The 27,642-nt window shown below is 42.3% G+C and overlaps 3 protein-coding genes across 5 annotated transcripts in view; 1 reads left to right on the top strand and 2 right to left on the bottom strand.

Moving 5' to 3' along the window:
• Positions 1 to 27,642, top strand: part of LOC113875832 (zinc finger protein 677-like) — an 84,862-nt gene that overhangs the window by 20,690 nt on the left and 36,530 nt on the right. The gene's annotated exons all lie outside the window — the stretch shown is intronic.
• LOC113876074 (zinc finger protein 160-like) lies at positions 514 to 21,546 on the bottom strand. Of its 3 annotated transcripts, none has more exons than XM_027514898.1 (4): positions 21,472 to 21,546; positions 9,695 to 9,782; positions 8,573 to 8,699; positions 514 to 2,867 (listed from the first exon to the last, which is right to left on the bottom strand). In XM_027514898.1, the coding sequence occupies exons 2-4, from the start codon at positions 9,707 to 9,709 to the stop codon at positions 829 to 831; spliced, it is 2,181 nt and encodes a 726-aa protein (XP_027370699.1). In that variant the 5' UTR covers positions 9,710 to 9,782; positions 21,472 to 21,546; the 3' UTR covers positions 514 to 828. The 3 variants fall into 3 exon arrangements, with proteins under 3 accessions (XP_027370699.1, XP_027370697.1, XP_027370698.1); XM_027514896.1 differs by lacking the exon at positions 21,472 to 21,546 and adding an exon at positions 11,423 to 11,611; XM_027514897.1 differs by lacking the exon at positions 21,472 to 21,546 and adding an exon at positions 11,553 to 11,604.
• LOC113876079 (zinc finger protein 677-like) lies at positions 18,074 to 27,446 on the bottom strand. Its single transcript, XM_027514904.1, is given in 5 exon segments — positions 18,074 to 18,175; positions 18,178 to 19,661; positions 21,469 to 21,622; positions 24,304 to 24,371; positions 27,423 to 27,446. Coding segments are annotated over 4 exon segments (1,692 nt in total). The 5' UTR covers positions 24,319 to 24,371; positions 27,423 to 27,446; the 3' UTR covers positions 18,074 to 18,136.

The following is a 27,642-nucleotide window of genomic DNA, read 5'->3' as shown; positions in this document are numbered from 1 at the left end:
TCCACCTCTACCTCTCCCATCTTTTTTTTTTTCAAAGACCCTGTTTATTCTCCATTGAGCTCCTGGAGCAAAGGAAGAGATCTCCTCTAACTGCCTCAACAGTCTGCCTCAGGGCCTGTGTTCTCTCCTCACTATTGACTGTGAATAGCCTGAACCCACCTCTGGCTGTTGGTGATCCTGAAATTGTGTCTTTATGCCAACTCCACTCTGTGTCAGGACAGCATGGCATTCTTCCTCCTCTGCTACACACACACACACACAGGCCTTCTAAACCTTTTTATGCACTCTACCATCTTTAAAAGGGCTTCCCTGGTGTCTCGGATGGTAAAGAATGGGCCTGCAATGCAGGAGACCTGGATTCAACCCCTAGGTTGGGAAGATCCCCTAGAGGAGTGTACGGCAACCTACTCCAGTATTCTTGCCTGGGGAATCCAAAAGAGCCTGGCGGTCTACAGTCCACGGGGCTGCAAATAGTTGGACACAACTGAGCGACTGAGCACAACCACAAAAGTATACATTTTTGACAAAGCTGATCACAGGCATCATATTTATAAGGTTTCTCTCTAGTAAGAATTTTGTTACATTCCAGAAGGCTTAAACTTTGGCTACCCTTTGCCAAAATTTTGTGTGGTTTCTCTTAAAGATGTACATTCTGCCACCAAATGTATGTTAGGCACAGTTACAGGCTTTGCCACATACGTATGTTTTAAATGATTTCTCTCCTTGAGGGGGTCTCTGATTTTAAGGTCTGACTACCTACATACATTTTATCTCAATCATTATATTTGTGAGATTTCTATTATTAATTTTTCGATGATGCCCAAAGCTTCAGCTTTTAATAAAAGCACTGCCACATAGACTAGGTTTATGTTTCCTTTCAGTATGTATTTTCTGATGCCTACCCAGGTTTGTAAACTGAGTAAAAGCTCTGCCACACTCATGACATTTGTAAGGTTTCTCGCCAGTATGAATGATCTTATGTCGATTGAGATGCGAACCATCTGTAAAGGCTTTGCCACACTCGTTACACTGATAAGGCTTCTCTCCAATATGAGTTCTCTCGTGACGCCAAAGTTGTGAATTTTGGGTAAAAGCCTTATCACATTTATTACATTTATAAGGTCTTTCTCCTGTATGAATTCTCTGATGTGCCACAAGGCTTGAGTGCTGGATAAAAGCCTTGCCACATAAACTGCATTTGAGTTCTCCAGTGAGAGTTTTCTCATGACTGCAAAGTTGTGAATGCTGGACCAATGCCTTACAGCACACATCATATTTGTAAGGTTTCTCTCCAGTATGAGTTCTCTCAAGATCCCAAAGCTGCGAATGTTGGATCAAAGGCTTAACACACACATTGCATTTACTCGGTTTCTTTCCACTGTGCCTTCTCTGATGCCTACTAAGACTTGAAACTTGGGTAAAAGTTTTGTCACACTCATCACATTTGTAAGGTTTCTCTCCAGTGTGGGTGGTCTTATGTTGAGTAAGATTTGAATGTTTCGTAAAGGCTTTGCCACACTCAGTACATATATAAGGTTTCTCCCCAGTATGGATTCTCATATGTTGAGTAAGGATTGACCGCACGGGAAAGGCTTTGCCACATTCATTACATTTGTAAGGTTTCTCACCAGTATGGATTTTCTCATGAATCCAAAGGAGTGAACGTTGCATAAATGACTTACCACATTCTTTACACTTATAAGGTTTCTCTCCAGTGTGCAGCCTCTGATGACTTGCAAGGATTGAATTTCGACTGAAGACCTTGCCACAGACATCACATTTGTATGGTTTCTCTCCTGTATGGATTATCTGATGGTTCCTTAGGGCTGAATGCACACTAAATGCTTTGCCACACTCATTACATCTGTAAGGTTTCTCTCCAGTATGGACTACCTTATGTTGAGTAAGATTTGAATGCTTCCTAAAGGCCTTCCCACACTCATTACATCTGTAAGGTTTCTCTCCTGTATGGATTCTCTTATGCTGAGTAAGGCTTGAGCGCTTCCTAAAGGCTTTGCCACATTCATTACATTTGTAAGATTTCTCTCCAAAGTGCACTGTCTGATGACTTACAAGGACTGATTTTCGACTGAAGACCTTGCCACAGACATCACATTCATAGGCTTTCTTTCTTGTATGGGTCAACTGATGTCTAGTGAGGTTTGAGCACTGATTAAAGGTTTTGCCACACTCTTTACATTTGTAAGGTTTCTCTCCTGTATGAATTCTCTGATGACACGCGAGGTGTGAATTTCGACTAAACACCTTACCACATACATCACAATTATAAGGTTTTTCTCCCGTATGGATTAACTGATGTCTGCTGAGGTTTGAGCTGTAAGGAAAGGTTTTGTCACACTCATTACATTTATAAGGTTTTTCCTTGTATGCTTTCTGGTCTTGTGTCAGTACTGAAGGGTGAATAAAATCATTCCCATACGGATTAGAAATGTTGGTTTGGACAATAGGAGAAATTGTCTGCAATGGTAAAAATGAGGTGCTACTGTTGCTAGTCTTGTCAGCTTCATTAAATTCATCAATTTTCTCTTCTCTTTTAAATATACACCATTCATCCTGAAAGCTTAATGCAAGCTTATTTTCAATAGGTTTGTTTCCTGGATCCCTTCTACCATGTTGATTTTTTCCATCAGTGAGATTTTCATTATTGTTTACAGGCATTCCTTTGTCATTTCCTTCATCATCTGTCCACTGACACTCAAAGACATGCATGTTTTCCTGGATTTCTGTGAAGTAAAAATCTCTGACTTCCTGACTTTTGTATCTTCCCAACATCACTCTCTGGAATACTCCTGTATCACTGTTTGCTTTTGGTTTCAATTTCTTGATCACGTGTATATGACAGACAGCTACAAGATATAAAGAACCATAGGTATCCTATTAATTACAGATGGTAAATAAATGTTTCATGTTGAAAAGGTGATATTACACAAAAGGCATTACCAATCCTGGACAGTTATTCAACTTCCCAACCATGACCTTCAAGGTAGACACAACTAAAGAAATGGGATCTTTTATTAAAGAAAGAATAATCACATGTAATTCAAGTTAATTTTAGGGTAGCCTAGTCACTCAATGACAAAATCACTCACATTGTGCAAACTTACGTTAGCTCTCAAAGAAAGGGTATTTTCCACCGTGACCTCAAAGATCACATACCTTTTGGCAGTAAACATACTGCTGTCTCATAACTGAGGAGAAAAAACTATTACACATATTTTATGCATAATTACTATACAAATATAGGTACTAAAGAACAGTCAATGTATTGTAATGCTGCTGCTGCTGCTAAGTCACCTCAGTCGTGTCTGACTCTGTGCGACCCCATAGACGGCAGCCCACTAGGCTCCTCTGTCCCTGGGATTCTCCAGGCAAGAATACTGGAGTGGGCTGCCATTTCCTTCTCCAATGCATGAAAGTGAAAAGTGAAAGTGAAGTCGCTCAGTCGTGCCCGACTCTTAGCGAACCCATGGACTGCAGCCTACCAGGCTCCTCCGTCCATGGGATTTTCCAGGCAAGAGGACTGGAGTGGGTTGCTGTTGCCTTCTTTGATTGTAATGCTAAATAATCCGAAACAAGCTTATCTAATAAATAATCTAAATAACTTATAGTTTAGAATTACAAAACCATTGTAGAACTGAGAAAATAAAACAATTTATAAGAAAACAAAATATTTACCTTAATACACATTATATATCCACATGTACCCACTGAGAGAAAGCATTTTACAACATTAAGAGATGCTGTGTGTCAGATATATTGCATAATGCATGCTGAAAGATCATCTATAAATCACAATATAAATTTAAAATTATTCCAGTAAACCATGATAAAGTCAGCACAGATAATAAGTCACCATATTACAGAAAATTTTTACTCTGTAGAACTCTAGACATTCCCCCTTAAGAATAAAGAAAGAACTTATATTCTAGAAGGAGCACACAATATGAGAGCTGGGAGTTATATAGAAATCACTGACTTATGAACTATCACATCAGGAAAATACATAACATTATTAAAAAAAACTGGAAAAGGAAGTCAGAAGTCACAATTATGATTTCATGACTGCAGCTACATCACAGTCAACTAATAGAGAAATTCCCTGTCTATGCACTGCCCTTTAGTAATCCTGGTCACTGGCCCCAAATCATGTGTGATACATCGCATATGCTTTGAGAATTTATTAACGAATATATTGGAAAATGAAACATACACAGGAGCTTCCCTGGCGGTCCAGTGGTTAAGAATCCACCTGCAATTCAAGGGACACCAGTTTGATCCCTGGGAAGATCCTACATGCCATGGAGCAACTAAGCCCGTGCACAACAAATACTGAACCCTAGCTCGAGAGTCCAGAAGCTATAACTTCTGAAGCCCAAGCACCCTACAACCACTATTTTAAAAATAAGGACAGCAGACTCACAGGATTTATGTACCTGACACCAATGTACATAGCAAGCGAGAGAAAGACAATCTGAACCTGTACCTACAGAATCAGAAAACATGTTCTTGAGCACAACTGGTTATTCAGGCAGCCCACATTATAAAATACTACAATGAATACCAGGAGCTGAGAAAGAAATAATTCATGGGAGATAATAAGAACTCTAACAGTCAGACTTGGCTATCCCTCCTGGAATTGGCTTTTGAGTCATCAGCCCTGTATATACTGATTTAGCTTCTGTCGGGAGAAAGTTGTTCAGTGGATGAACATGCATACATATGTGCTCAGTCACGTCCAACTCTTTGCAACCGCCATGGACTATAGCCCGCCAGTCTCCTCTGTCCATGGGACTTCCCAGAAAAAAACTGAAGTGGGTTACCATTTTCCTTTTCCAGGGAATCTTCCCAACCCAGGGATCGAACCCACATCTCTCCTGCATTGGCAGGCAGATTTTTTTTATCACTGTGCCACCTGGGCTTCCATAGAATTGCACAAGGGTGACTAGAATACTGACCTTGGAAGAAAAGAACTGGCAGGCTCTGAGACTGAACTCAAACCCTCCCAAAACCCAGAGCTGCCCTTAGGAGGAAATGCAAAGCAAAACTACAGTGACATACCACCTCACACCTAGTAGAATGGCCATCATAAAAAAGTCAAGAGATAGAAAGTGGAGGTGAAGATATGGAGAAAAGGCAACTCATTGCAATACTGATGGAAATGTAAATTGGTGCAGCCACCATAGAAAAAGAGTATGTAGAATTCCTCAAAATATTAAAAAAAAAAAAAAAAAAAAAGAAGGACAAGCATAAGATATAGCAATCTCACTTCTGGGAATACACTGAAAGGAAATGGAACCACTCTCTTAGAGAGATATTTGCACTGCTCTGTTGTTGCAGCATTATTTACAATAGCGAAGACATGAAAAAAAGCTAAGTGTCCAACAGTGTGTAAAGAAATTTTAAAATGTTACACATACAATAGAACATTATTCAGCCAAAAAAAAAAAAAAGTAAATCCTGCTATCTGTACCAGTACAGACCTTCAGGGCATTATGCTAAGTGAAGTAAGTCAGGAGAGAAATACAAATAAAGTTATGACCTCACTTATATCACATATATATGGAATCTTAAAAACAAAAGCCAAATGATTAGAAAAAGAGAGTAGAAGAGTGATTGCAGGGGCAGGGGAATATGATTACATACAATGGAATATTATACATACAGGGGAATACTATTACATACAGGGAATATTATTACAGTTTCAGTTATATTGGCAGTTTCAGTTATAAGGTGAATATGTTCAGGAGATCTAATATACAGCATGGTGACTACTGTTAACAAAACTGTCTTATATAATCAAACTTGATTAGACAGTAGACATTAAATGTTCTCACCACACACACACACAAACACAAATTGTAATTATGTGACTTGATGGATGTGTTAAGTGTGTTCTGGTAATTATTTTAGTAATATATATATATCATCACTGTACAGTTTACATTTATACCATGTTATGTGGATTGAAGTGAAGTGAAAGTTACTCAGTCATGTCTGACTCTTTGCAAAACCATGAACTATAGTCCATGGAATCTCCAGGCCAGAATACTGGAGTGGGTAGCTTTTTCCTTCTCCAGGGGATCTTCCCAACCCAGGGATCAAAGCCAGGTCTCCTGCATTACAGGCACATTGTTTAGCAGCTGAGCCACAAGGGAAGCCCAAAAATACTGGAGTGGATAGCCTATCCCTTCTCCGGCAGATCTTTCCAACCCAGGAATCAAACTGGGGTCTCCTGCATTGCAGGTGGATTATTTACCAGCTGAGCTATCAGAACTCATGCTATGGTCTGTGTCCACATAACACATATGTGGATTACATGTCAATAAATCTGGGAAAAAAGAAAATACAAAGGAGTGCACAAAAGAAATCCTGGTTGACCATGAATAAAAATTTAAAAAAAAAAGAGAGAGAGAGAAAGGAAGAAAAGATTGGGAAAAAAAGATCTCAGAAGAACAAAATAGAGCCAAAGCTAGAGAAGGAAGGAAGAAAAAGATTAAAGGAATTAGAGAATAAAAAAACTACAACCACAAAACTCAAAGTTGGTTCTTTGAAAATAAAGACAAAATTTACACTCAGCAAGATAAAGAAAAAAAATCAGAAGACTCAAATAGCTAAAGTTGGAAATGAAAGAGGGAACATTACAACTGATCACAACTGATTCTACAGAAATCAAAAGGATTATAAGAGAATACTATGAGCAATTCTGGGCTTCTCAGGTGGCACTAGTGGTAAAAGAACCCGCCTGGAAATGCATCTGATGGAATCAAGAAAGGGAGACCAACGGAAAAAGACTATCCCATTCTCCTCAAAGTCAAGGAAGCAAAGAATTCTCAGGAGCCAGAAGACGGAGTGTAGATGGTGATAAACACTTTGCCTTGGTCTGTGTGGGAGCTGTTGTAGCACCACTGAGTGTGAAAAGATAAACTTTACATATTGCAGGACAGAACAAGTCAGGGAGGAGAAAAATTTTCCCTGAAAATTCACAAGAAATAAACTTCTGTTTTCCCATAGACATCTCCCACTTAGGGAGAGTTTCCCAAACACTATTAATGGTGCGGCTTCCTCACTGCCCTTCTGAGCTCCGACCTGTGTTGGCACCTTTGATACATTCCCATTTGTTTACTTTTTTTTTCTATTTTCACTTCATTCTCTAGAATCTAGAGTTCTTTCCCTTGCTCTAAGATGGAGATAACGTTCAGAAAAAGAAATTCATACTTAACAAAAAGAAAAGAACAGCCTTCCCTGGGTGGTGCAGTGGATAAGAATCTGCCTGCCAATGCAGGGGACACAGGTTCAATCCCTGGTCCAGGAAGATCCTACATCCCTTGGAGCAGCTGCGCCCTTGCGCCACAACTGTCGAACCCGAGATCTAGAGCCCGTGAGCCACCAGCGCTGAAGCCCGCTTGCCCTAGAGTTTGTGCTTTGCAATAACAGAAGCCACTTCTTTCTGGGGATGTGCTGGTCCCCAGTCTGCCCGGGCCCGCGGGGATGGCTCTGGGGCTTGGGAAAGCCAAACTGCCAAGACTCAAAGCAGCCTCCTTCCCATCTGGGAGGCTGGGTGTCCTCACGCCTCTGGCTTCTCTGTCCCAGTGGGCAGTGCCTCGAGCCCACGGCCCCCAAGAGAGCTCTCGGCAGACAAAGCCAGTGGCCGAGCCTTACCTGTCCCTCCTGGCCTGCCGGCCTGGAGTCATGTGCCCTGGCCTGTCAGTATTTATTGCCTCCATATGTGCTGTCCTTTGGGCCCGCTGGCCTGCCGCCTCTGCCCCCAGGCTTGGTGCCACCATCCCCAGCGGGCCCTCCCTGGACCACCCAGGACAACCGTGAGACCAAGCTTGCACAGCTGGAGCCGTCCCCTCTGCCCGCACCCCACCTTACCCCACCCTTCGTCGGTCAGGCCTGGGCCTAGAATGCACAGGGTCCTGTCCCTGATTCTACTTTTCTGACTGGGAAATAAACTCCCCTTAAGAGGGGAAAAAAGAGAGAAAGAGAGAAGCCATTTCAATGAGAAACCTGCACAGCACAAGGAAGAGTAGCCCCTGCTCGCGACAACTAGAGAAAGCCCGAGCAAAGCAGTGAAGACCTAGTGCAGCCAAAAATAAATAAATAATTTAGAAGAAAAGAAAAGAACTCCCAGCTCCTCATGAGGAGTGAGGACATTACAAGGGGGAGGTCTGGGAAAATACTTCACACATTCATCTACTGCCTCCTTCTGAATACAGAGGGAACAGCCTAATATGCAGGTCTCGAGCTCTCTTCCTAGAACTACTGAATCAAAAGCAGAGGGAGAGAAAACAGGAAATTCGGTATTTTACAAGTTTGCCATTAGACTTTTTAAATACTTAAGCTCTGGAACAACTCCTAGTGTATCATGAAATGTGCATATTTCTGAAGAAACAGTTAAACTCCTGATGCCAATCACGAAGCTTTGCATGTCTGAGTCAACAAGGCTTTGAGCTCAGTCAAGCAAAACAGGGGCTCCCAAGAGGCACAGAGGGAAAATGCAGAGATACCCCAGGGCAGATCCCAACTTCTAGAGGAAAGTGATCCTCACCCACAGAGAGCAGGTTCCTGTAGGTCTCCAGCATCACGTCCCTATACAGGGCCCTCTGAGCAGGGTGCAGGCATTCCCACTCCTCCTGAGAGAATTCGATGGCCACATCCTTAAAGGTCAAATGTCCCTGAAATGAAAAAATATATCTCACTGAGGGACTACGAGGAGAGTTCTTATCTTCACACAAAATGAGAAGAAGAGAGAGGATCAATTGGGTTGGAGAACGGGTTTTGACAGATTCCAGTACAGGCATTTTGAGCAAGTTATGTGCCTCGAATTTTAATTTCTTTGCTTCTGTAAGAGAATATGATATCCTCCAAATCAGTGTGGATGACTGATTTCTGTGGATGATACATGAAATATACAAGCAAAAATGAAACACAGGTTGGCTACACAGGAGAGTCAGATATTCTGTTGTACACACTGAGTGGGATTCAATATGCAAATGAGCTAGTGAGTGGTGTCCTGAGAGACGAAAAAGTCCACAGGAGCTTTACAAAAAGATCAGGATCTTAACATTGAGATGAGGATAACAAGAGAAATGACGAAAAGCGTTTCAATACTTCCTATGTGCTAAGTGTTACTCTTAATGCTTTAAGTGTATTGACAGTTACTACATGTATTAACATAGAGGGTTCCCGGAGAAAGTTGAAACGAGTACAAGGTGAACATGTGCAAATGCATAATGTGTGTACACATAGGCCTGGCAGGCTAGTCAATGGGGTCGCAAGAGTGCAACAGTCAAACATGACTTAGCGACTAAACCACCATTGTGAAAGTGAAGTCGCTCAGTCCTGTCTGACTCTTTGCGACCCCATAGACTGTAGCCTACCAGGCTCCTCTGTCCATGGGATTTTCCAGGCAATAGTACTGGAGTGGATTGCCATTTCCTTCTCCAGGGGATGTTCCCGACCCAGGGCTCGAACCCAGGTCTCCCGCATTGTAGACAGATGCTTTACCGTCTGAGCCACCAGGGTTGAAAAGTTCTTGAAATAAAAATTGAAAAAAAAAAAAAACTTTTATTGAGCAAGAACATACTTAACCATCAGAGAAGACTGGTAATTCTGAAGCAGGGCATTTTGGAAGGACCGACAAAACAATTAACTGAAAATGTGACTTCACCTGAGAAAGAGCCATTCTTGACCTCTTTTCTTTCCTCTTCTGCCTCCTCTGGATTTCTTCCTCAGAGGTGAATCTTTAGAGGTCAATCCTGAAAGTTGAAAACAGGCTGTTTAAGGCTTAGAATCAACATCCCCTTTCCTGTGCCACAACCACACACAGGGAAGACCTCACCATATGGAAGAGCCAGTCCTCTGCTGCCCACTGTCACAAGAGGTGCGTGTAGGCACCCGCCAGGACTAAGGCACCCATCTTCCTGCATACAGCGCTCCCATGGGCTCAGCCCAGAACCTGTTTTAACAACATCACAGGAATACATTTCCCTCTGCCAAATCCACTGCCTTTATTCTTCCACAGGTGAGATCACGTTACTCAGTTCAACCCATGCATGCACATCTCAGCCTCAGCATCTGTGTGTCCCAGGAAACCTGAGCTAAGATGCTATGGTACCCACACCATTTCACACAGCCCACACCATCCGTAAACCCACTTGCAGATGCTCCAGCCAGAACAGCAACATCTTTTGCCAACAGTTCCGTACACCCCATGATCCCACAACTATGCCTGGGACACACACACACACACACACACACACACAATTCACTGGGCTCATCCAGAGGCCCACACTTGCTCCCACAACTCTCCTGCAGACCCCGACAGGCTCCCCTCCATTTTCTCCATTTTTCCTCCTCTCCTCCATGAAGGCATGAACAAACAGAGCTGAAAGGCATAGAGACCTCTGGGCACCGGCACTGTAAAAGGGACGCACAGAAGCTGCAAATCCAAGGACTCTGGGTGTCCAGGAATGGAGACCAAGAAGCTGACCCTCCCGGGAAAATACTGAAGGGTTTAGCTTGGAAATAAGCTCTGTGAGAATGTGCTCATCATGAATAGAGGGGCTCTGTTGGAAGGTTTGAGGTCAATCAGCCCATTCTGCATCACCGGCAGAGAACACAGAAGAAAGACCTGAGGGGAACATCCACTTAGTACCTCACTATTTTAACAGATAGCATAAAATGGAAGACAACGGAATATTAGACTATATTAAACCCAGCAGTTAAACTAGGTTTCAACTGCTAAAAAAAACCAGTGACATCCTTACCAAGTACTCATTGAAACAGGCCCTCACTTGTCCTCTACGAGGCCATCTGTCCTCACTCATTCTTATTTCCACCTTAGTTTTCCTACTTTGTGAACCACTCTGTCTCGGCTTCTCCTGATCCCTCTCGCCCACATATTTACAGGGATGTCGACCGAATAAGATGCTCGCCTAGCGGAAGACAGCATTTTCCAGCGAGAAAGCTGGGTGTCACGGGAGTGACCATGTCATCTACCCCCACACGCGGACGTGGAAACGTCACTATGAAGAGGCCTGTGCGGCAGAAGGACCGGCCGGACGCGAGGACAGAGGGGCTGGGAAGGAGGGGGTCTCAGGAGCCGCGAGGGCTCCCCAGAACCCCAGGACCGGGGAGAGGACGCGCGCGGCCTCCAGGGCGAGGTTATGGGGGACGAGGAAGGGAAGGAGGAGGGGAGAGCGAATCCATGTCGGGGGAGATGGCTTTACGCGGGTCAGCGGGGGCGGCGATCAGTAAAGGATTTTAAGCAGGAACATAGAGCGAAGAAGAAAACCAAAGGGGGAAAAAAAAAAAAAAGCCAAGGCACCGAACTAGCCTGAGAGAGATTTGAAACGCAGAGGGAAACGCCCCCTGTGACGGCGACATCTGGACTTACGGGACACGGAGGGGTAGGTGCGGTGATTTTCAGGTCCCTAGTGACTCCCACACCCTGAGGAAGGGTTGGGCGCGCGGCTATGAAGCGCAAATTTACACGAAAAACAAGAAACAACGCGCCGCAATATGACCTTTTCTCCGCGATCTTCGCTTCCAGGTCCGTTGCCAGTTGCGCACGCGCGGACTCGGAGGCACGGCGGCGGAGGCGGAGCCAGGGCGGAGCGCGGCCGGAGAGGGGCGGGGCGTGGGACCCTGGTCCGCGCGGGGCGGGCGAGAAGGCGGGGAAGGGGCGGGGCCTGCGCGTACCTCTGCGTCGCTGCGAAGGCGTAGCTCTCTGGGTTAGAAACGCTTGAGAATCTTTTGCATCTCTTGATGCATCGTTGCTCCCTGCTAAGAGATTAAGTTACTATCTCTCCATCTAAAGGAAATCACTCCTGAATATTCATTGGAAGGACTGAGGCTGAAGCTGCAACTCCAATACTTAGACCACCTAATGTGAAGACCTGACTCATTGGAAAAGACCCTGATGCTGGGAAAAATTGAAGGCGGGAGGAGAAGGGGACGACAGAGGATGAGATGGTTGGATGGCATCACCGACTCGATGAACATGAGTTTGAGTAAACTCCGGGAGTTGGTAATGGACAGGGAGGCCTGGCGTGCTGCAGTCCATGGGGTCGCAAAGAGTCGGACATGACTAAGCCACTGAACTGAACTGAAGATGTTTTCCTCTTACAATGAAAATGGCTTAAGTCAAAAGCTTGTTTGTGCCAGTCAGTAGGTTGCACCCAGTCCTGTGAGACTGAAGCAATTCAGCGGTCTGGGATCTCGAAGAAGGATCTGTATGTGGTGGTGGTTAGATCCAGAAACATTTCCTGCGGTTGGATTTAAGCAGTCTGCAGTTGTTCCATACAAACTAGAATGTGAAATACAAGCTCTGCATGCGTAGAAGTAGCTATTTTACACTGACATTCTATAGAATAGTATTTTGGCTTCTATTCCCTGTTCTCGCAGGAGGCCAACTTGGCATTGTGCTCTGTTCCAGAGACTCATTGCGACAGGACCGATCAAAGAATTTTTCACATATTGATAAGTAGGCAAGTCATTCTGACTTCAGTTAACCTGAATTTTATGCTGATAGCCTGTTTGTGTCCTTTTTCCTGTGGAGGGAAAAGTCCAGTTCCTCCTACCTGTGTGTTTCTTCCCTCTGTCTCCTTTACCCTTGAACGACTACCACACTGACAGAGAACACTCCACTTTCTGACACTTCTGATCAGCATATGTGGGTGTTTTTTCCACAAGCAATTGCATGTGACACCAGCTGGGTGTCCTACAATTCAACTCAACCTCGGCATTTATCCGATATAGCATCAGATCCCACACATTCCACAAATCTGCCACTCCCCTGTCCCCACTCCACTCCCCCTACAATACACTTCAGATGCCAGTAAAAGTCCAGGTTGTCACCTCTGCTTCTGACCAGCTGACTTTAGATTGGAGTTTCCAAACCCTTTTTTTGGTTCATACAAAAGTATACACACAGCTGGTTTATATAGTGCTGCTTCTAAGTCCTGGGGAAAAAAAAATCTAACTGGAAGTCCCAAATTTTAAATGTCTCCAGTGGAAACTTAGTATCACACCCCACCAAGCCACACATCAGTTGTAACTAGTCCTCAGTCATTGTAAATGTTCCTGTCCTGGCAATTTTCTCCTAGTTTGTCCACTCAATGGCCTTTCTCCATTTGCATGACACTCTTCAATTAATGAGTAATTCTTCTCAAATATCACCTTATCATAGAGTATTCTCTGAACACACTGTTTAAATCAGGACTCTCATTCTATCATTATACATGCACACCTTCATTGTATTTATCAGCATCCTGTTTTATTATTGCTGACTTCCCTTACGGAATATAAGCTATTTGAAGATGGTCATTGATTCCCTGCTGTATCATGAGTGATTAGAATTGTTCCTCATTGATAGAATGAGTGAATGCATTTTATCACTACAAAGAAGAAAGCTGCTGCAATGCATAGGTTTACAGATCAGTGGGTTGTCATCAGGTAAACCTCAAATTATATTTGTGGCATTTAAATGGAGCTGGACTCCATGATCCTTGCCCCCTCCCCACCCCCCACCATGTCTTCTGCCTGCCTTTTGCCTGTTGAATGCTTTAGTCAAAGAATAATTTTAATCAGAAAAGTGAGAAATGCTTAAACAAAGGAAGGAGACTAAATAATAATAATGTAGTCATTAAGCATAGTCAAGGACCTTTAGTTCTTTCTTAAGGGATGTAGATAATATTCTGAACCATATCCTGTGAGCTGTCCTATAGATACCAAAACCCCAGGTGGAGAAGTTAACTACAAGATGGCCAGACTGTACCCAGGACTTGAGCTGCCACAATTCCAAGAATTGACCACAAAGAAATGAGAACAAGTGCACCCCAGAACTAAAGATTAACTGTACCTAAAACAACCAAGATGCTACTGCTAGTCAGACCACTGATGACCAATATGAAGATGACTGTTAGAGATGACTGTGCTATTTCTGCATGTAATCTGCTCCGCGCCCCTCCAGCCCCCCCACACACACTGTCTATAAAAGCTCTCACCCCCTGCTTGTCGGGGGCAGGGTGGGGAGTTAGCCTTTGGACAGATGTCCACCACCCCTCCCCCACAGTTGCCAGCAACTGAAATAAACTTTCCTTTTCCCCAACCTGGCCCATTTACTGTCTTTTGAGAGGTGAGCAGCCAGACCCCCTATGCATACCTTTTGGTAACAGCATCCGATTCTTTACTCCCATACCATACAACCTAACATTCTGAGCATTTCTGATAAAATTGTCATGCTATTGTACCATTAATTTTCTTGTGGACAAATATTGTGACAGAGATAACATGAACATCTCAAAGAGATATACTACTTTTATTTCAGTACAGTCAGGATCAGTCTCATTTGACTATCAAAGTTTGTTCAGGTCATATATAATCTTTTCAATTTAAGCCAAATTAAAAAAAAAAAAAAAAAAGACCAGCCAACCCAGTTCATTATAAAGTTCCCTGCCTAGGGAAGTTTTTTTTTAAACATTTATTTGGCTGCATTGGGTCTTAGTTGTGGCATGTGGGATTTTCATTGCATCATGCAGGATCTTTCATCGTGGCACATGGGCTCCAGAGCATGCGTGCTCAGTAGCTGCAGTGTTCAGGCTTAGTTGCTCCATGGCATGTGGGATTTTAGTTCCCTGACCTGCATCCCCTGAATTGCAAGGCAGATGATTAACCACTGGGCCACCAGGGAAGTCCCCTGCCTAGGGAATGTTAAACCATGCTCCCTCTGATGACTCCAAGTCCTAAGAAAAAACAGCTCGAATAAAACTCAGGACATCACTTAAAGCAATAATGTCTGAATATCAGGAGAAATCACTAAAGTACCCAAGAAACACTGAAGAAGTGGGCGGGGCTCAAAGGACCCACGCTGGTACCAAGCATGGGTTTAGGACAGACTCCAGGGTCCTCCAGTAGGTGTCCCTGATAGCCTACTGACTACAAGAAAATGTCAACAAAATTCCATTAACAATCAAGAAGGAAAAAGGGAATTTTATTTGAGCCAAGCTGAGGATTATAACTTGGAAGGGTCTCATAAAGCTCTGAGAACTGTTCTGCCTGTTAGAAGTTGAAGGCACAGTTATATATACATTTTCAAGATAAAGGATAGTTCATCAATATGACATGTTGATCATTTTTCATAAACTTCACCAAGGACATACGGTCCAGGTAACCATGTACAAAGCAAGCAGTAAGTCACCATGACCTTTCACAGAGTTGAGAAAGAACACTACTCTTAAAAAATATCTAATATTTATTTGGCCAGGTCTTAGTTGCAACATGGGGGATCTAGTTCCCTCACCAGGGATCAAACCCAGACCCCCTGCATTGGGAGTTCTAAGTCTTAGCCACTGGACCACTAGGGAAGATCCTAGAACACTTTTAAGAAGTTAGATCACTAGTGTCAGAAATAAAAAAGTAAGTTGACCTTTATGGTCGAGGAGGCACTCCCACCTCTGAGGAGCTGTGGTTTATGTGTAACGCACAGGTACACTGCACATTAGGGATGGAGGGAGGAAGCCCAAGCAAACAGAAATGTTTCTTTCTTGTCTTGCCTTGAAATATAAATTTTATTAAATATGAACTCCAAGCACACAAAGATTATTTTATCTTTTTTATTTCTGAAATTTTATCTCCTAGTATTTTTTATATGTTCATCATATGTCGTCACTTCATGTAAAGCTTTAAGTGCACACACACACACACAAATGTATGTAGGAATATAATCATACAGTGTAGATTTACAACCGAGGAGGCAGATTTCAGAGGACTGAGTCTGAAATTGTACTGCTACAGTATTTTCATTATAGCTACAGAAATTATCTGGGTTACACTATGGAGTTTTTAACTCCAGTGTAAATTGTGAATATATATCTATTTCAAATACTTTAAGTTGTTTAAATCTAATTTGAAAAGAAATTGTCACAGATGCCATTCAACCTAGAGAAACATGATGATGTATATTTAAGGGTCATTATTATGAAGCCCCCAATGCAGTGGGATATGCTTGCATTAATAGAAGGCATATGATTCACTAAGGATTACAAAACAGATTGGGTTTCCTTACTGGCTCAGGTGGTAAAGAATCTGTCTCACACTGCAGGAGACCTGGGTTCAATCCCTGGGTTGGGAAGATCTCCTGGAGAAGGGAATGGCTATCCACTCCAATATCCTTGCCTGGAAAATCCCATGGACAGAGGAGCCTGGCGGGCTATGGTCCATGGGGTCGCAAAGAATCAGACACGACTGAGCAACTAACACTGTAAAAAAAAAGATGACACTTTATTCATTTGGATATGAGAAGTATGATACATTCTAATAAACAAAATGCTATCAAAATGCAACTCTAGAGGCCAAATCCACAGCCTTCGCAGATATACTACTCTGATTCTTTTGATGACTGTCCTCTGTAACACTGTCCCTTCGGTTTCCCAAAATGAGACTAATTTTGAATATTTTATATATACAGTAGCTATTCCCCTTCAAAACACAGGGAGACCATTGTTCCACCTCCATTTTTTTCTCCCACATATGCCATCCCTGAAGTTACTTAGCATGCACACATGCAGTGGATAATTCAATATTATGTTCCAGGTGTACCACATAACAATTTTAACAACTGCATACAGGATGAACTAATCACCCCAGTAAATCTAGTAGCCATCTGTCCCAGTACAAAGTTATTATCACTGACTATACTCCTTATTTTGTATATTACACCCTACACTTCATTATGTAACTGTAGACCTGTACCTCTTAAACCTTTCCTACTTCACACACAAGGGCCTCCCTGGTGGCTCAGACAGTAAAGAGTCGGCCTGAAGTGCAGGAGGCCAGGGTTCCATCCCTGGGTTGGGAAGATCCCCTGGAAAAGGAAATGGCAACCCACTCCAGTATCCTTGCCTGGAAAATTCCACAGACAGAGAAGCCTGGTGTGCTACAGTCCATGGAGTTGCAGAGTCGGACATGACTGAGAGACTTTTACTTTAACTTTTTCACTTTCTTTCACTTCACACACACCTGCCCTTCTGGCAACCGTCTATTTGTTCTATGTATGAGACTATTTTCCTTTTGTTTTCTAAATTCCACATATAAGTGAAATCACGTGCTGTGTCATTCTCTGACTTATTGCACCCAAATACCCTGTAGAATTGTGTATGTTACTGGAAATGGCAAGATTTTGGTTTTTCTTCACAACTAATATTCTACTATATGTGTGTATATATGTGGATGTGTGTGTATATGTATATATATTTTTTTTTCCCTTTATCTATTTTCTTTATTGATTCATCTATTGGTGGACTTTTGGTAGGTTTCTTACCTTGGCTACTTTAAAAAAAAATTTTTTTTTTATGTGGAACATTTTAAAAGTCTTTATTGAATCTGTTACAATATTCTTTCTGTTTTATGTTTTGTTCTTTTGGCCTCAAGGCATGTGGGATTACCTCCTTGACCAGGAATTGAACCCACACCTCCTGCAATGGAATTGCGGATTCTAAGCCACTAAACTACCAGGTAAGTCCCTTGGCTATTATAAATAATGGTACAATGAACAATGAAGTTCATATATTTTTTGAATAAGCATTTTTGTTTTCTCTAGGTAAATGCCCAGATGTGCAATTGCCAGATTATATGGCAGCTCTATTTTTAATTTTTGAGGAGTGGCCATAGTTGGCCATAGTAGCTACCAATTTACAATGCTACCAAAAGTGCTTGAGGGTTCCCTTTTCTCATCTTCACCAACACTGTGACTTGTCTTTTTGATGCCAGCCCATTCTGACAGGTGTGAGGTGGTATCTCATTGTGGTTTTGACCTGCATTTCCCCGATGATTAGTGATGCTGTGCATCGTATCATGTACCTTTTGGCCATCTGTAAGTCTCCTCCTCCATGATGGAGTGTCTCAACCTGAGTAGGGCTTGAATACTTGCACAAGTTTTGTGTCAGGCATTACATTTTAAGGTTTCTTTCTACTATGAATTGTTGGATGATCCCCAAAGCTCAAGTTCGGAATAAAAGCACTGCCACATGTGTTGGATTTATGTCTGTTTTCAGTATGCCTTTTCTGATGCCTAGTAAGGCTTGCAAATTGGGTATAAGCTTTGCCACATTCATGACATTTGTAAGGTTTCTCTCCAGTATGGATGGTTTTATGTTGAGTAAGGTATGAACGCATTGTGAAAGCTTTGCCACACTCATTACATTTGTAAGGTTTCTCTCCAGTGTGAGTTCTTTCATGACCCCAAAGTTGGGAACGTTGGATAAAGGCCTTATCACAGTCTTTACATTTGTAAGATTTTTCTCCTGTATGAATTCTCTGATGTGCCATAAGGCTTGAACGTTGGGTAAACCTTTTGCCACACACATTACATTTGTGTGGTTTCTCTCCAGTATGAATTCTCTCATGACCCCAAAGTTGTGAAAGTTCAATAAAGGCCTTACCACACACATTACACTTGTGTGGTTTCTCTCCAGTGTGCATTTTCTGATGTCGAGTAAGGCGTGAAAATTGGGTAAAAGCTCTGCCACACTCACTACATTTGTAAGGTTTCTCTCCAGTATGGATTGTCTCGTGCTGAGTAAGATTTGATCTCATGGTAAAGGCTTTGCCACACACAGTACACTTGTACGGTTTCTCTCCAGTATGGATTTTCTTGTGTTTGTTAAGGCTTGACCGCTCGGCAAATGCTTTGCCACATTCATTACATTTGTAAGGTTTCTCACCACTGTGCATTTTCTCATGACTCCAAAGGAGTGAATGCTGGATAAAGGCCTTACCACATTCACTACATTTGTAAGGTTTCTCTCCAGTGTGCATCCTCTGATGATTTTCAAGGTGTGAGTTTCTACTAAAGACCTTGCCACAGACATCACATTTATATGGTTTCTCTCCTGTGTGCACTCTCTGATGCGTAGTGAGATTAGAACCCTGGTTAAAGGCTTTGCCACACACATTACATTTGTAAGGTTTCTGTCCAGAATGGATCCTCTTGTGATTTCTGAGGTTTGAGCTTTTGCTAAAAGCCTTCCCACAGTCATTACAGTTGTAAGATTTTTCTTCAGTGTGTGTTCTCCTGTGTTGTGTGGGTAACACAGTAGGTTCCACAGTAGGAGGAATTCTATGAAGTGGGGAAACTGAGGAACCATTGTTAACTGACTTCTCAACTTGAGGGCCTCTATACATTTTCTCCTCAGTTGGAAATCTCTGCAGTTCAGCCACCTGCGCCTGCAGCCTTGCTCCAGTTCTATTGTCCAAATACTTCGTATCTTTGCTTCCAGCAATGCTCATGTTATTTTTCACTGTTAACCAACTTCTTATGAATGGCTTGTCATGCATGAAATATTCATATGTATTACTTCTTACAGAAACACTCTGAGGAAAATTAATTAAGGATTTATTATCCTGATCTTCTCTCTGACTGAGATTTTTGTTATGGGTCAAAAGCACTTTTTTGTCATTTCTTGCATCATATCCCCACTCACTCTCATTCTTCTGCATATTTTCACAGACTTCCTTGAGGTCAAAATCCTTGATGCCATGGTTTTCATCTCCATATAATTCTACTAAATTAATGTTCTCTCTTGGTGATAATTTGTTAATTGCAAATCCAGCAGAAAGGATTCCTATAAGATAATCTGGAAAATATATTGAATTACATAATTATACAAAAAAATGTGTTTAATAGCATGTGGCAATATGATATAAGAAAAAAATATTTTAAAAAGTCTATATATCACAATGGGTTTCCCAGGTGGCGCTAGTGGTAAAGAACCCACATGCCAATGCAGGAGACATAAGTGATGTGGGTTTGATTACTGGGTCAGGAAGATCCCCTGGAGGAGGGCTTGGCAACTCACTCCAGTATGTGTGCCTAGAGAACCCCATGGGCAGAGGAGCCTGGTGGGCTACAGTTCATAGAGTTGCAAAGAGTCAGACACAACTGATGCAGCTTAGCAGGCATGCATGCATGCAACCCATGATAAATCTAGCAGGTTAAGTTAATAAATAACCACAATTATGCCAAATAACAGTTTCTGGCATTCTAAAGGATTCTTCCATAAAAACAGAAGAAAGAATATATATTCCAGAAGGAATATATTATAGGAAAAGTGAAATATATTTTGAGAATTACTGAAGTTTGTCTATCTTCTGAGAAGTTCTCTCAAGGATATAAAATGTGAAAGGGAACAAATGAAACAGTCCTAGGGTCAGGACAACAGAGAACTTGATATGTATTAATTGAAAACCAAGAGAGATCAAGGGGAAAGATGACTCTCGAGAGAGCCATCTCAGTCCCTCTCAAACTAAAGCATCAAAATGGTCAGCGGTGTCCCTTTATAAAATAGAAAATATAATGTTGTAGGCCACAACAAAGCCCTTCCTCAGCTCTGAATGAGCCACAGCATCATGGTGGAATGGAGTTTAAACTTTTATATATTTGAACAAGAGAGTGACAAGTTTGAGTGTATGGAATGGATCTCCTTTTAGATCCGCTAAGAAACAAACTGTTATTTTTCTACAGATAATTCCCACTTAAGGAGAATTTCCCAAGCAATATTTAATGGAGCAGTTTACTCTGTGCCCACTTGAGCTCCTATCTGTATTCCCATCTCAATCTATTCATACTTGTCTGATTTTCCCCGATTTTCACTTTGCCTTCCAAAGTCCAGGGCTCTTTCCCTTGCTCTAAGATGAAGATAACATTCAGCTTATAAGAGATTTCAATTCATAAAGTAAAATGGGACATGACATGCTAGGCTATTACAGAACACATGCCCAGCTTTTTGTTCAGCTAAGAAAGAAAAGTATAGATGGGTCTAGAAATGTATCATAAAAATTAGTCAACTGACTGCCTCCTGAAGTTTTAGATTAAGTAGGGTCAGGAAAATCCACTGCAGAACGGATAGGCTACCAACTCCGGTATTCATGGGCTTCCCTGGTGGCTCAGATGGTAAAGAATCTGCCTGCAATGTGGGAGACCTGGATTTGATCCCTGGGTTGGGGAGATCCCCTGGAGGGGACAGCAACCCACTTCAGTATTCTTGCCTGGAAAATCCCATGGGGTCGCAAAGAGTCAGACACAACTGAGCCACTAAGCACACCACAGCACGGCGTGCAAATTATCTAATTAACTTTTAAGAACTACTGAATCAAAAACACAAAGGTGGAAGCACAGAATGAGATGTTTTAAAAAAATGTGCTGTAATGCTTTCTGACTACTAATATTCTGCAACCACCATTGATTAAGCACGAATGCCCAACTTCTAACAAAATGAGAAGTTATCGAGTGATAAGCCATGTCATGAAGCCTTTTCATTCTGAATCCAAACAGCTTCAATCACTCTCTTAAGAACAGGGATTTGAAACTTTAACAAGCATGCCAGGGGATTCCAAGTTTGAGACTCAGAAGGGAAAACTCAAAAGATACATAGAACTAGTTACCACCTTCCGGAGAGAAGTTATCATCACCCAGGGAGACCAGGTTCCTGTAGGTCTCCAGCATCACATCCCTGTAGAGGGCCCTCTGAGAAGGGGCCAGGCATTCCCACTCCTCCTGAGAAAATTCAATGGCCACATCCTTGAATGTAAATAGTCCCTGAAAGGAAAGCACATTTCGCCAAGTGGACAAGGAGCAAGCTCCGAGTCTGACAAAATTACAGAAACAAACATGTGTAAGGATTGACTTGGCTGGAGCGAATGTCCTGACCAATCTGTAAGATAATTTTGAGCAAGTTACTTTTCTCAAATTTTTTTAAACTGAGGTGAAATTCGTGTAACATAAAGGTAGATATTGTAAGGTACCATTCAGTGAGTGGCATTTAGTACCCTCACAATGTTGAACAAACACTTGCCTATCTAGTTCAAAAACATCTTATCATCGTTAAAGGAAATTTACCCATTTAACAATCTCTTCCCGTTCCTCTTTGCCCCCCATCCCTGTATACCATAATGCTTACTGTCATTATGCATTTACCTACTTGTGATATTTTCATATAAATGCAATGGTACGAAATGTGAGCTTTTCTGTGTGGCTTCTTCCACTTACAATGGTTTTTTCAATTTATCCATGATATGGCATCAGTACTACATTCCTAAAGTATTCCTTTTTCAGGGCTGAATAATTGAATTCTATGACTACAACACGTTTTATATATCCACTCATCCTGATGGCCATTTAGTTGGTTACCACTTCTTTCCTAATTTTAACAGTTCTGCTGGAACTTTCATGTACAAGTATATGTGCAAATACCTATTTTTAACCTTTTTTTTTTTTTTTGGCTGCACCTTGTGGTATGTGGGATCTTAAATTTTAGTTCCCCAACCAGAGATTGAACCTGTGCCCCCTACAGGGAACTGCAGAGTCTTAACCACTGGACCACCACGGAAGACCCTTTAATATTTTTTATTCGTTTAAACACAGTTCTCCCACTTTCCTTTAGTTCTTTGTCCATGGCTTCCCGTAGCTCTCTAAGGATGTTTAAGATGGTTGATTTAAAATCTTTACTTAGAACTTGCAAATTCTGTTCTTCTTTACAAACACCATCATTAATGTAGTAATCATGCTTAAGCTCTGGTGAAAGAAATGGCAACCTGCTCCAGTATTCTTGCCTGGAGAATCCCATGGACAGAGAAGCCTGGCAGGCTACAGTCCACAGAATCGCAAAAGAGTTGAACACAACTTAGTGACTAAACAACTACAACAACAATAACAACAATAACATGCTTAAGCTGCTCAATCTGGAGAAATCCTTAGGCATCTGTACTGAAGCTGGCCTGCTCAAAAGCAGCCACTCTGAAATCTTTTATAACAGTCACAAATGTGAAACCCTTGTGTCTTCATGAAGAGAATGATCCAATGAGGATGTAAAAAGGAAAATCACCTCTATGTTTACTAAAGTGAAAATAACTCCAACATGTATGGCTTGTGAAAATTTAAACTTGCAGAATAAATACCATAAGAAAACATTTACCAAAAAATATTTTCTAAGATCACATTACAATATAAGATGCATTTTTATTAAGATTTGGGTTGAGAACAAAGAGTTGTTCCTGATGGAGACATTAAGTGATGCTGGAAGACGTGACAGAGAAAGGGATATTTTACTTAAGCCTCTAATCTGCATCACTATGTGGAGTTGAATCACAAGTGTATATACATGAGATGTTTAATACAAAAAAAAATAACACTATTTGTTATGATGATCTGTGATCCCTGATGTTATGACTGTAACTTGCTGAAGGCTCAGACGATGGTTAGCATTCTTTTTTAGCAATATACAACACTGAACAACTATAATGGTAGAATCAGATCATGGCTCCAGGCTTTCTGATGGCACAAAGTTCTGCTCCTATGTCTTGGCTGAATTATAACCATTTTAATCGAAAACACCTGCTACATGAGAGCCCCTATTGGAATACCTGGGTCTTTCAGCCATGAATGTGGTATGAATTATATATAGAGCTTTTCCTGTTAGGCAATTAAGTTAATTCCATTTTTTACAACTAATTATGTACTAAAACAAGACTTCCCAGGTGGCACTAGTGGCAAAGAATCCACCTGCCAATGCAGGAGACATAAGAGACTCGGGTTCAATCCCTGGATTGGGAAGATCCCCTGGAGAAGGAAATGGCAAACCACTCTGGTATTTTTGCCTGGAGGACATGGACAGAGGAGCCTGGCAGCTACAGTCCATGGGGTCGCAAAGAGTCGGACACAACTGAAGCAACTTAGCACAGCACATGTACTACAACACCCTCTTCTACATCCTGTTTCCATTTTGGAACTTCCCATTTTAAAGTACTGATATTTTAGAGTCAGAAACACAATGATTCACTCAACTTCAAATGCCTTCAAAAGCGCGTTTCCCCATATAAGTCTTCCTCTCAGACTTCAGGTATTGTGAGCATTGGAACATCACTTATCATATGTAGTCTCTTTGACCCTGGTTTACATGGAGCTGAAAGGGCTTGCAGAAGGGTTCTCTGAACAATCCTTAGTGGCCTACCTCACTGACACCACAGAGCCTACTCCTACTTCCAATCCACGTCTGAGTACAAAACCTTTCACAGAAGGATCGCCTAAAAGGACCCTCTTCCCAAATGCAAGGTCACTAAGTCACACTGAGGAGGAAATCTGCAGGGAGATGAGAGGAGATTCAGGGAAGGCCCTGTGTGTGATTAAATATTTTAGGCAGGAAACTTCATAGAGAAGTTTAACAAGTCCAATTCATGTCATTTTAGGAAAGAGTTAACATCAACAAAGAATATGACTTTTACCTGGGAAAGGGCCATCCCTTCTCCTTTCTTTCCTCTTCCTCTGAGCTTCTTTCTCAGGTAAGATTATTCTGTGTGACAAAAAAAAAAAAACAACACATCTTTTAATGTTTAGAATCAACAAACCTCCCTCCCCTGCCACAAGTATCCACACACAAAAAAACTTCCTCTGGGGTAAAGAAGGTCCCCAGTGACTGGAGGGATCGGAGACAATGAACTCCTATCAGGAGACCAATATGTGAGTTTTCACCCCTTTTTTCAACCCCTTCTCCTGCTGGAACCCTCACTCTGCTGCAACTGCACCGTCCTTTGTCCATATGACATTCAGCCAAAGGAAACTGTCTCCTCCCGGTTCCTGGCTCCTTCCTGGGCAGCCAGCATCCAAGGACTGGCTGATGCAGGATAAGATGCTTATCCGTCCAACAATCTGGGCTTCCTTGGTGACTCAGACAGTAAAGAATCTGCCTGCAATACAGGAGACCCAGGTTCGATCCCTGGGTCAGGAAGATCCCCTGGAGGAGAGCATGGCAACCCACTCCAGTATTCTCGCCTGCTTAATTTTTTGTTCATAATCTCTGCCTTCAGTAAAATATACTTTATATTTTTTTACGACAAATGTCATAAACCAATAAACACTGTTTTTTGCACTTAGTTACTGTGCTCCAATGTTTACATGAAGACTATAATTCAACAATTATTCTAAAGCCACACTAGGGCTTCCCTGATGGCTCAGTGGTAAAGAATCTGCCTGCCAATGCAGGAGAAGTGGGTTCCATCCCAGGGTCAAGAAGATCCTCTGGAGAAGGAAATGGCATCCCAGTCCAGCATTCTTGCCTGGAGAATCTCATGGACAGAGGAGCCTGCTGGGCTACCGTCCTTGGAGTCACAAAGAGTCAGACATGACTGAGCAACTGAAGAAGAACAACACAGTCACTTTAACTTTTTTTTTCTATTTTGTTGAAATATAATTGATGTACAATACTATGTTAGTTTTGAGAATACTACAGAGTGATTTGACATTTTCAAACATTATGAAATGATCACAGTAAGTCTTAAGAAAAAGACTTCATGTTATGATACAGAGATAGACACAAGCTAAGAGAAAAGTTATGTCTTTATCTCTGGGCCTATGCCCTCTGCCCTTAAGTTTTTCATAATTGTTGGAGGACTGCAGCACTTTTCAAATTCTCATTGTAACTGGCCACTCATCCCAGAAAACCACCAGATGCAAAAACAAGACCAACTTTGTAAATTATTTCTCTCAGAGGATCTCATTTGCTCAGACTCAGAAAACCGGGTCTACTTTACTTCTCCATGTTACAGGTGGTGCACGCGTCTCACAGGGGAAGGGATTTACCAAGTTACTTTGAAGAAGTCTGAGTTGAGTGAGCAGAACTGAGTGTAAGTGGTAGCCTTACACTTTTATAGGTTTAAGTAGAAAGAGTTTATCCTATTTGCAGATTACCTATTTATTTCTAAGCTAGAGAGGCTTCTTTTTCAGGGTTTAATGAAAGACAAACATTTTATTCCTCTACTGTAGAAAAAAACAGAACAAAAAATGCAAGCCACATCAATCCAGCCCATCCTTCAACATCTGCAGAAAAAGGATGAAGGGGATGAGCGAGGAACATCTATTCAATTCTTAGCTGGAGACTTCAGCTCAGAGCTCACTAACTTAGCAGATCTTTTAAGGGAAGAATAAAGTTGTTAAATACCAAAGTAACTGGTGAATCTAGGTTTTGAGTTTTAAAAGATTATCAACATTCATAACCACAGGCCTAGTGAAATACTGTAAAGTTATTTACCAGACATCACAGAAGAGCTCCAAGTTAGGATATAAAGCACATAAACCTCATAATGTGAACAATCAAATTAAGAGGGAAAATAATCTGTAAATTTAAAGGAGAGGAAAGCAGTACCGTTAACAATGGCCATTTTAGCAGCTTCCTTGGTGGTCTAGTGTTTGGGAGTCTGCCTGCCAGTGCTGGGGATATGGGTTTAATCTATGGTCCAGGAGGATCCCACATGTCTCAGGGCACCTAAGCTGGTGCGCACAACTACTGAGACCATGTGCTGCAACTTCTGAAGCCCGCAAGCTCTGAAGCCTGTGCTCTGCAACAAGAAAAGCCACTGCAATGAGAAGTCCAGTGCACCATGAGTAAGAGTAGCCCCTGCTTGCCAAAACTAGAGAAAGCCCTTGCAACCAAGGAAGACCCAGCACAGCCAAAAACAAAAATAAGTAAGTTAATTTTTAAAATAGTCATTTAAACAAAAGCACCATGTGGTGAAAGAAATTTGTGTTCCATTTCTCGGAGGAGGACCTAGAAGTGACTGAGGTAAGCCTTCTGGTTGAATACGGACTGCAAATAGAATTATTATCTGATTCCAACACCTGGTTTTGCAACTCTCATCTCTTCTGCATAATTTAGACAAGTCAACAAATTTTATAAAAATTAGGTTGTACAGCCACAAATTCACTACTTCAGAACTTAACAGTCCATACCCAATCTACTCAATACTCACCTAGGTTTGGGTACCCCTGCTTTCTCTAGCACTATGTGCTTTTTTTCCTCGGTATATATCTCTGGATCCTTCTGTTTCTCTTCTCCTTTGCCCATTTCTGCGTTTCTTTCTCTCTTTTCTGTGCATCATTTTGTTTCCTTCTCTTTCTATTCCTCCTCCCACAGTCTGGCCTCGCCCTGTTGCAATACCTGACGTTCTTCCTGCACAGTATTTCTGATGCCTCACTAGTTGCAGAAACTTCTGCCTCAGTATTCCCTTCCCGCTCTCCTTAGAGGGAGGTCAAGGATGATCCATCCTCCAGGACTGAGGACTTGTCAGAACGAAATCGGGCCGAGGAGGGTGAGGTCGGGCAGGGGAGCCGGGAGTCGGATATAAGTTAGAAAGAGAGTCAGAGCAGGAAAACAGAGCAGGAAAACAGGAGGTCAGCGTCTATACGGACCGAAGGCAGAAAGTTGGGGCCGGTGTCTGCCTTAGAGCGATTTTAACAGGAACCGGGCCCAGACTGCCGGGACCGAAAAAGTTTTCAGGTGACGCCGCAACAGGCGAAATGAGAGGACTCAGAGCGAGAGCGACGGCCGCGTTCAGGGGTTTTAACTTACTGGGAGCCGCTCCGAAACCCCGGTCGGGGGCCGCGATGCCCGAAGAACGCATAGCGCGGTCACCAGCGAAACCAAGACTTTCTCTTCCGAGTGTACCCGTTGTTACGCGGAAATCACTTCCGGCTCTTCAGGGAACTGCGCGTGCTCACTGGGGCGGGGCGGGGCCTGGGCCGCCGCGGGGCGGGGCTGTGGCTTTCGGGTGGATGGAGGGGGCCTCCGC

Source organism: Bos indicus x Bos taurus, chromosome 18 (assembly GCF_003369695.1).
Source record: "Bos indicus x Bos taurus breed Angus x Brahman F1 hybrid chromosome 18, Bos_hybrid_MaternalHap_v2.0, whole genome shotgun sequence".
Taxonomy (NCBI): domain Eukaryota; kingdom Metazoa; phylum Chordata; class Mammalia; order Artiodactyla; family Bovidae; genus Bos; species Bos indicus x Bos taurus.
Note: the sequence above shows the minus strand (reverse complement) of the source record. Positions and strands in the feature narration are given on the sequence as shown.

What these genes read in the sequence shown, in the direction of transcription:
- LOC113876074 (XM_027514898.1), bottom strand. An exon ending in CAGGAACCTGCTCTCTGTGG is followed by an intron (nt 2,868 to 8,572) that starts GTGAGGATCACT and finishes TATATCTTGTAG; the next exon opens with CTGTCTGTCATATACACGTG.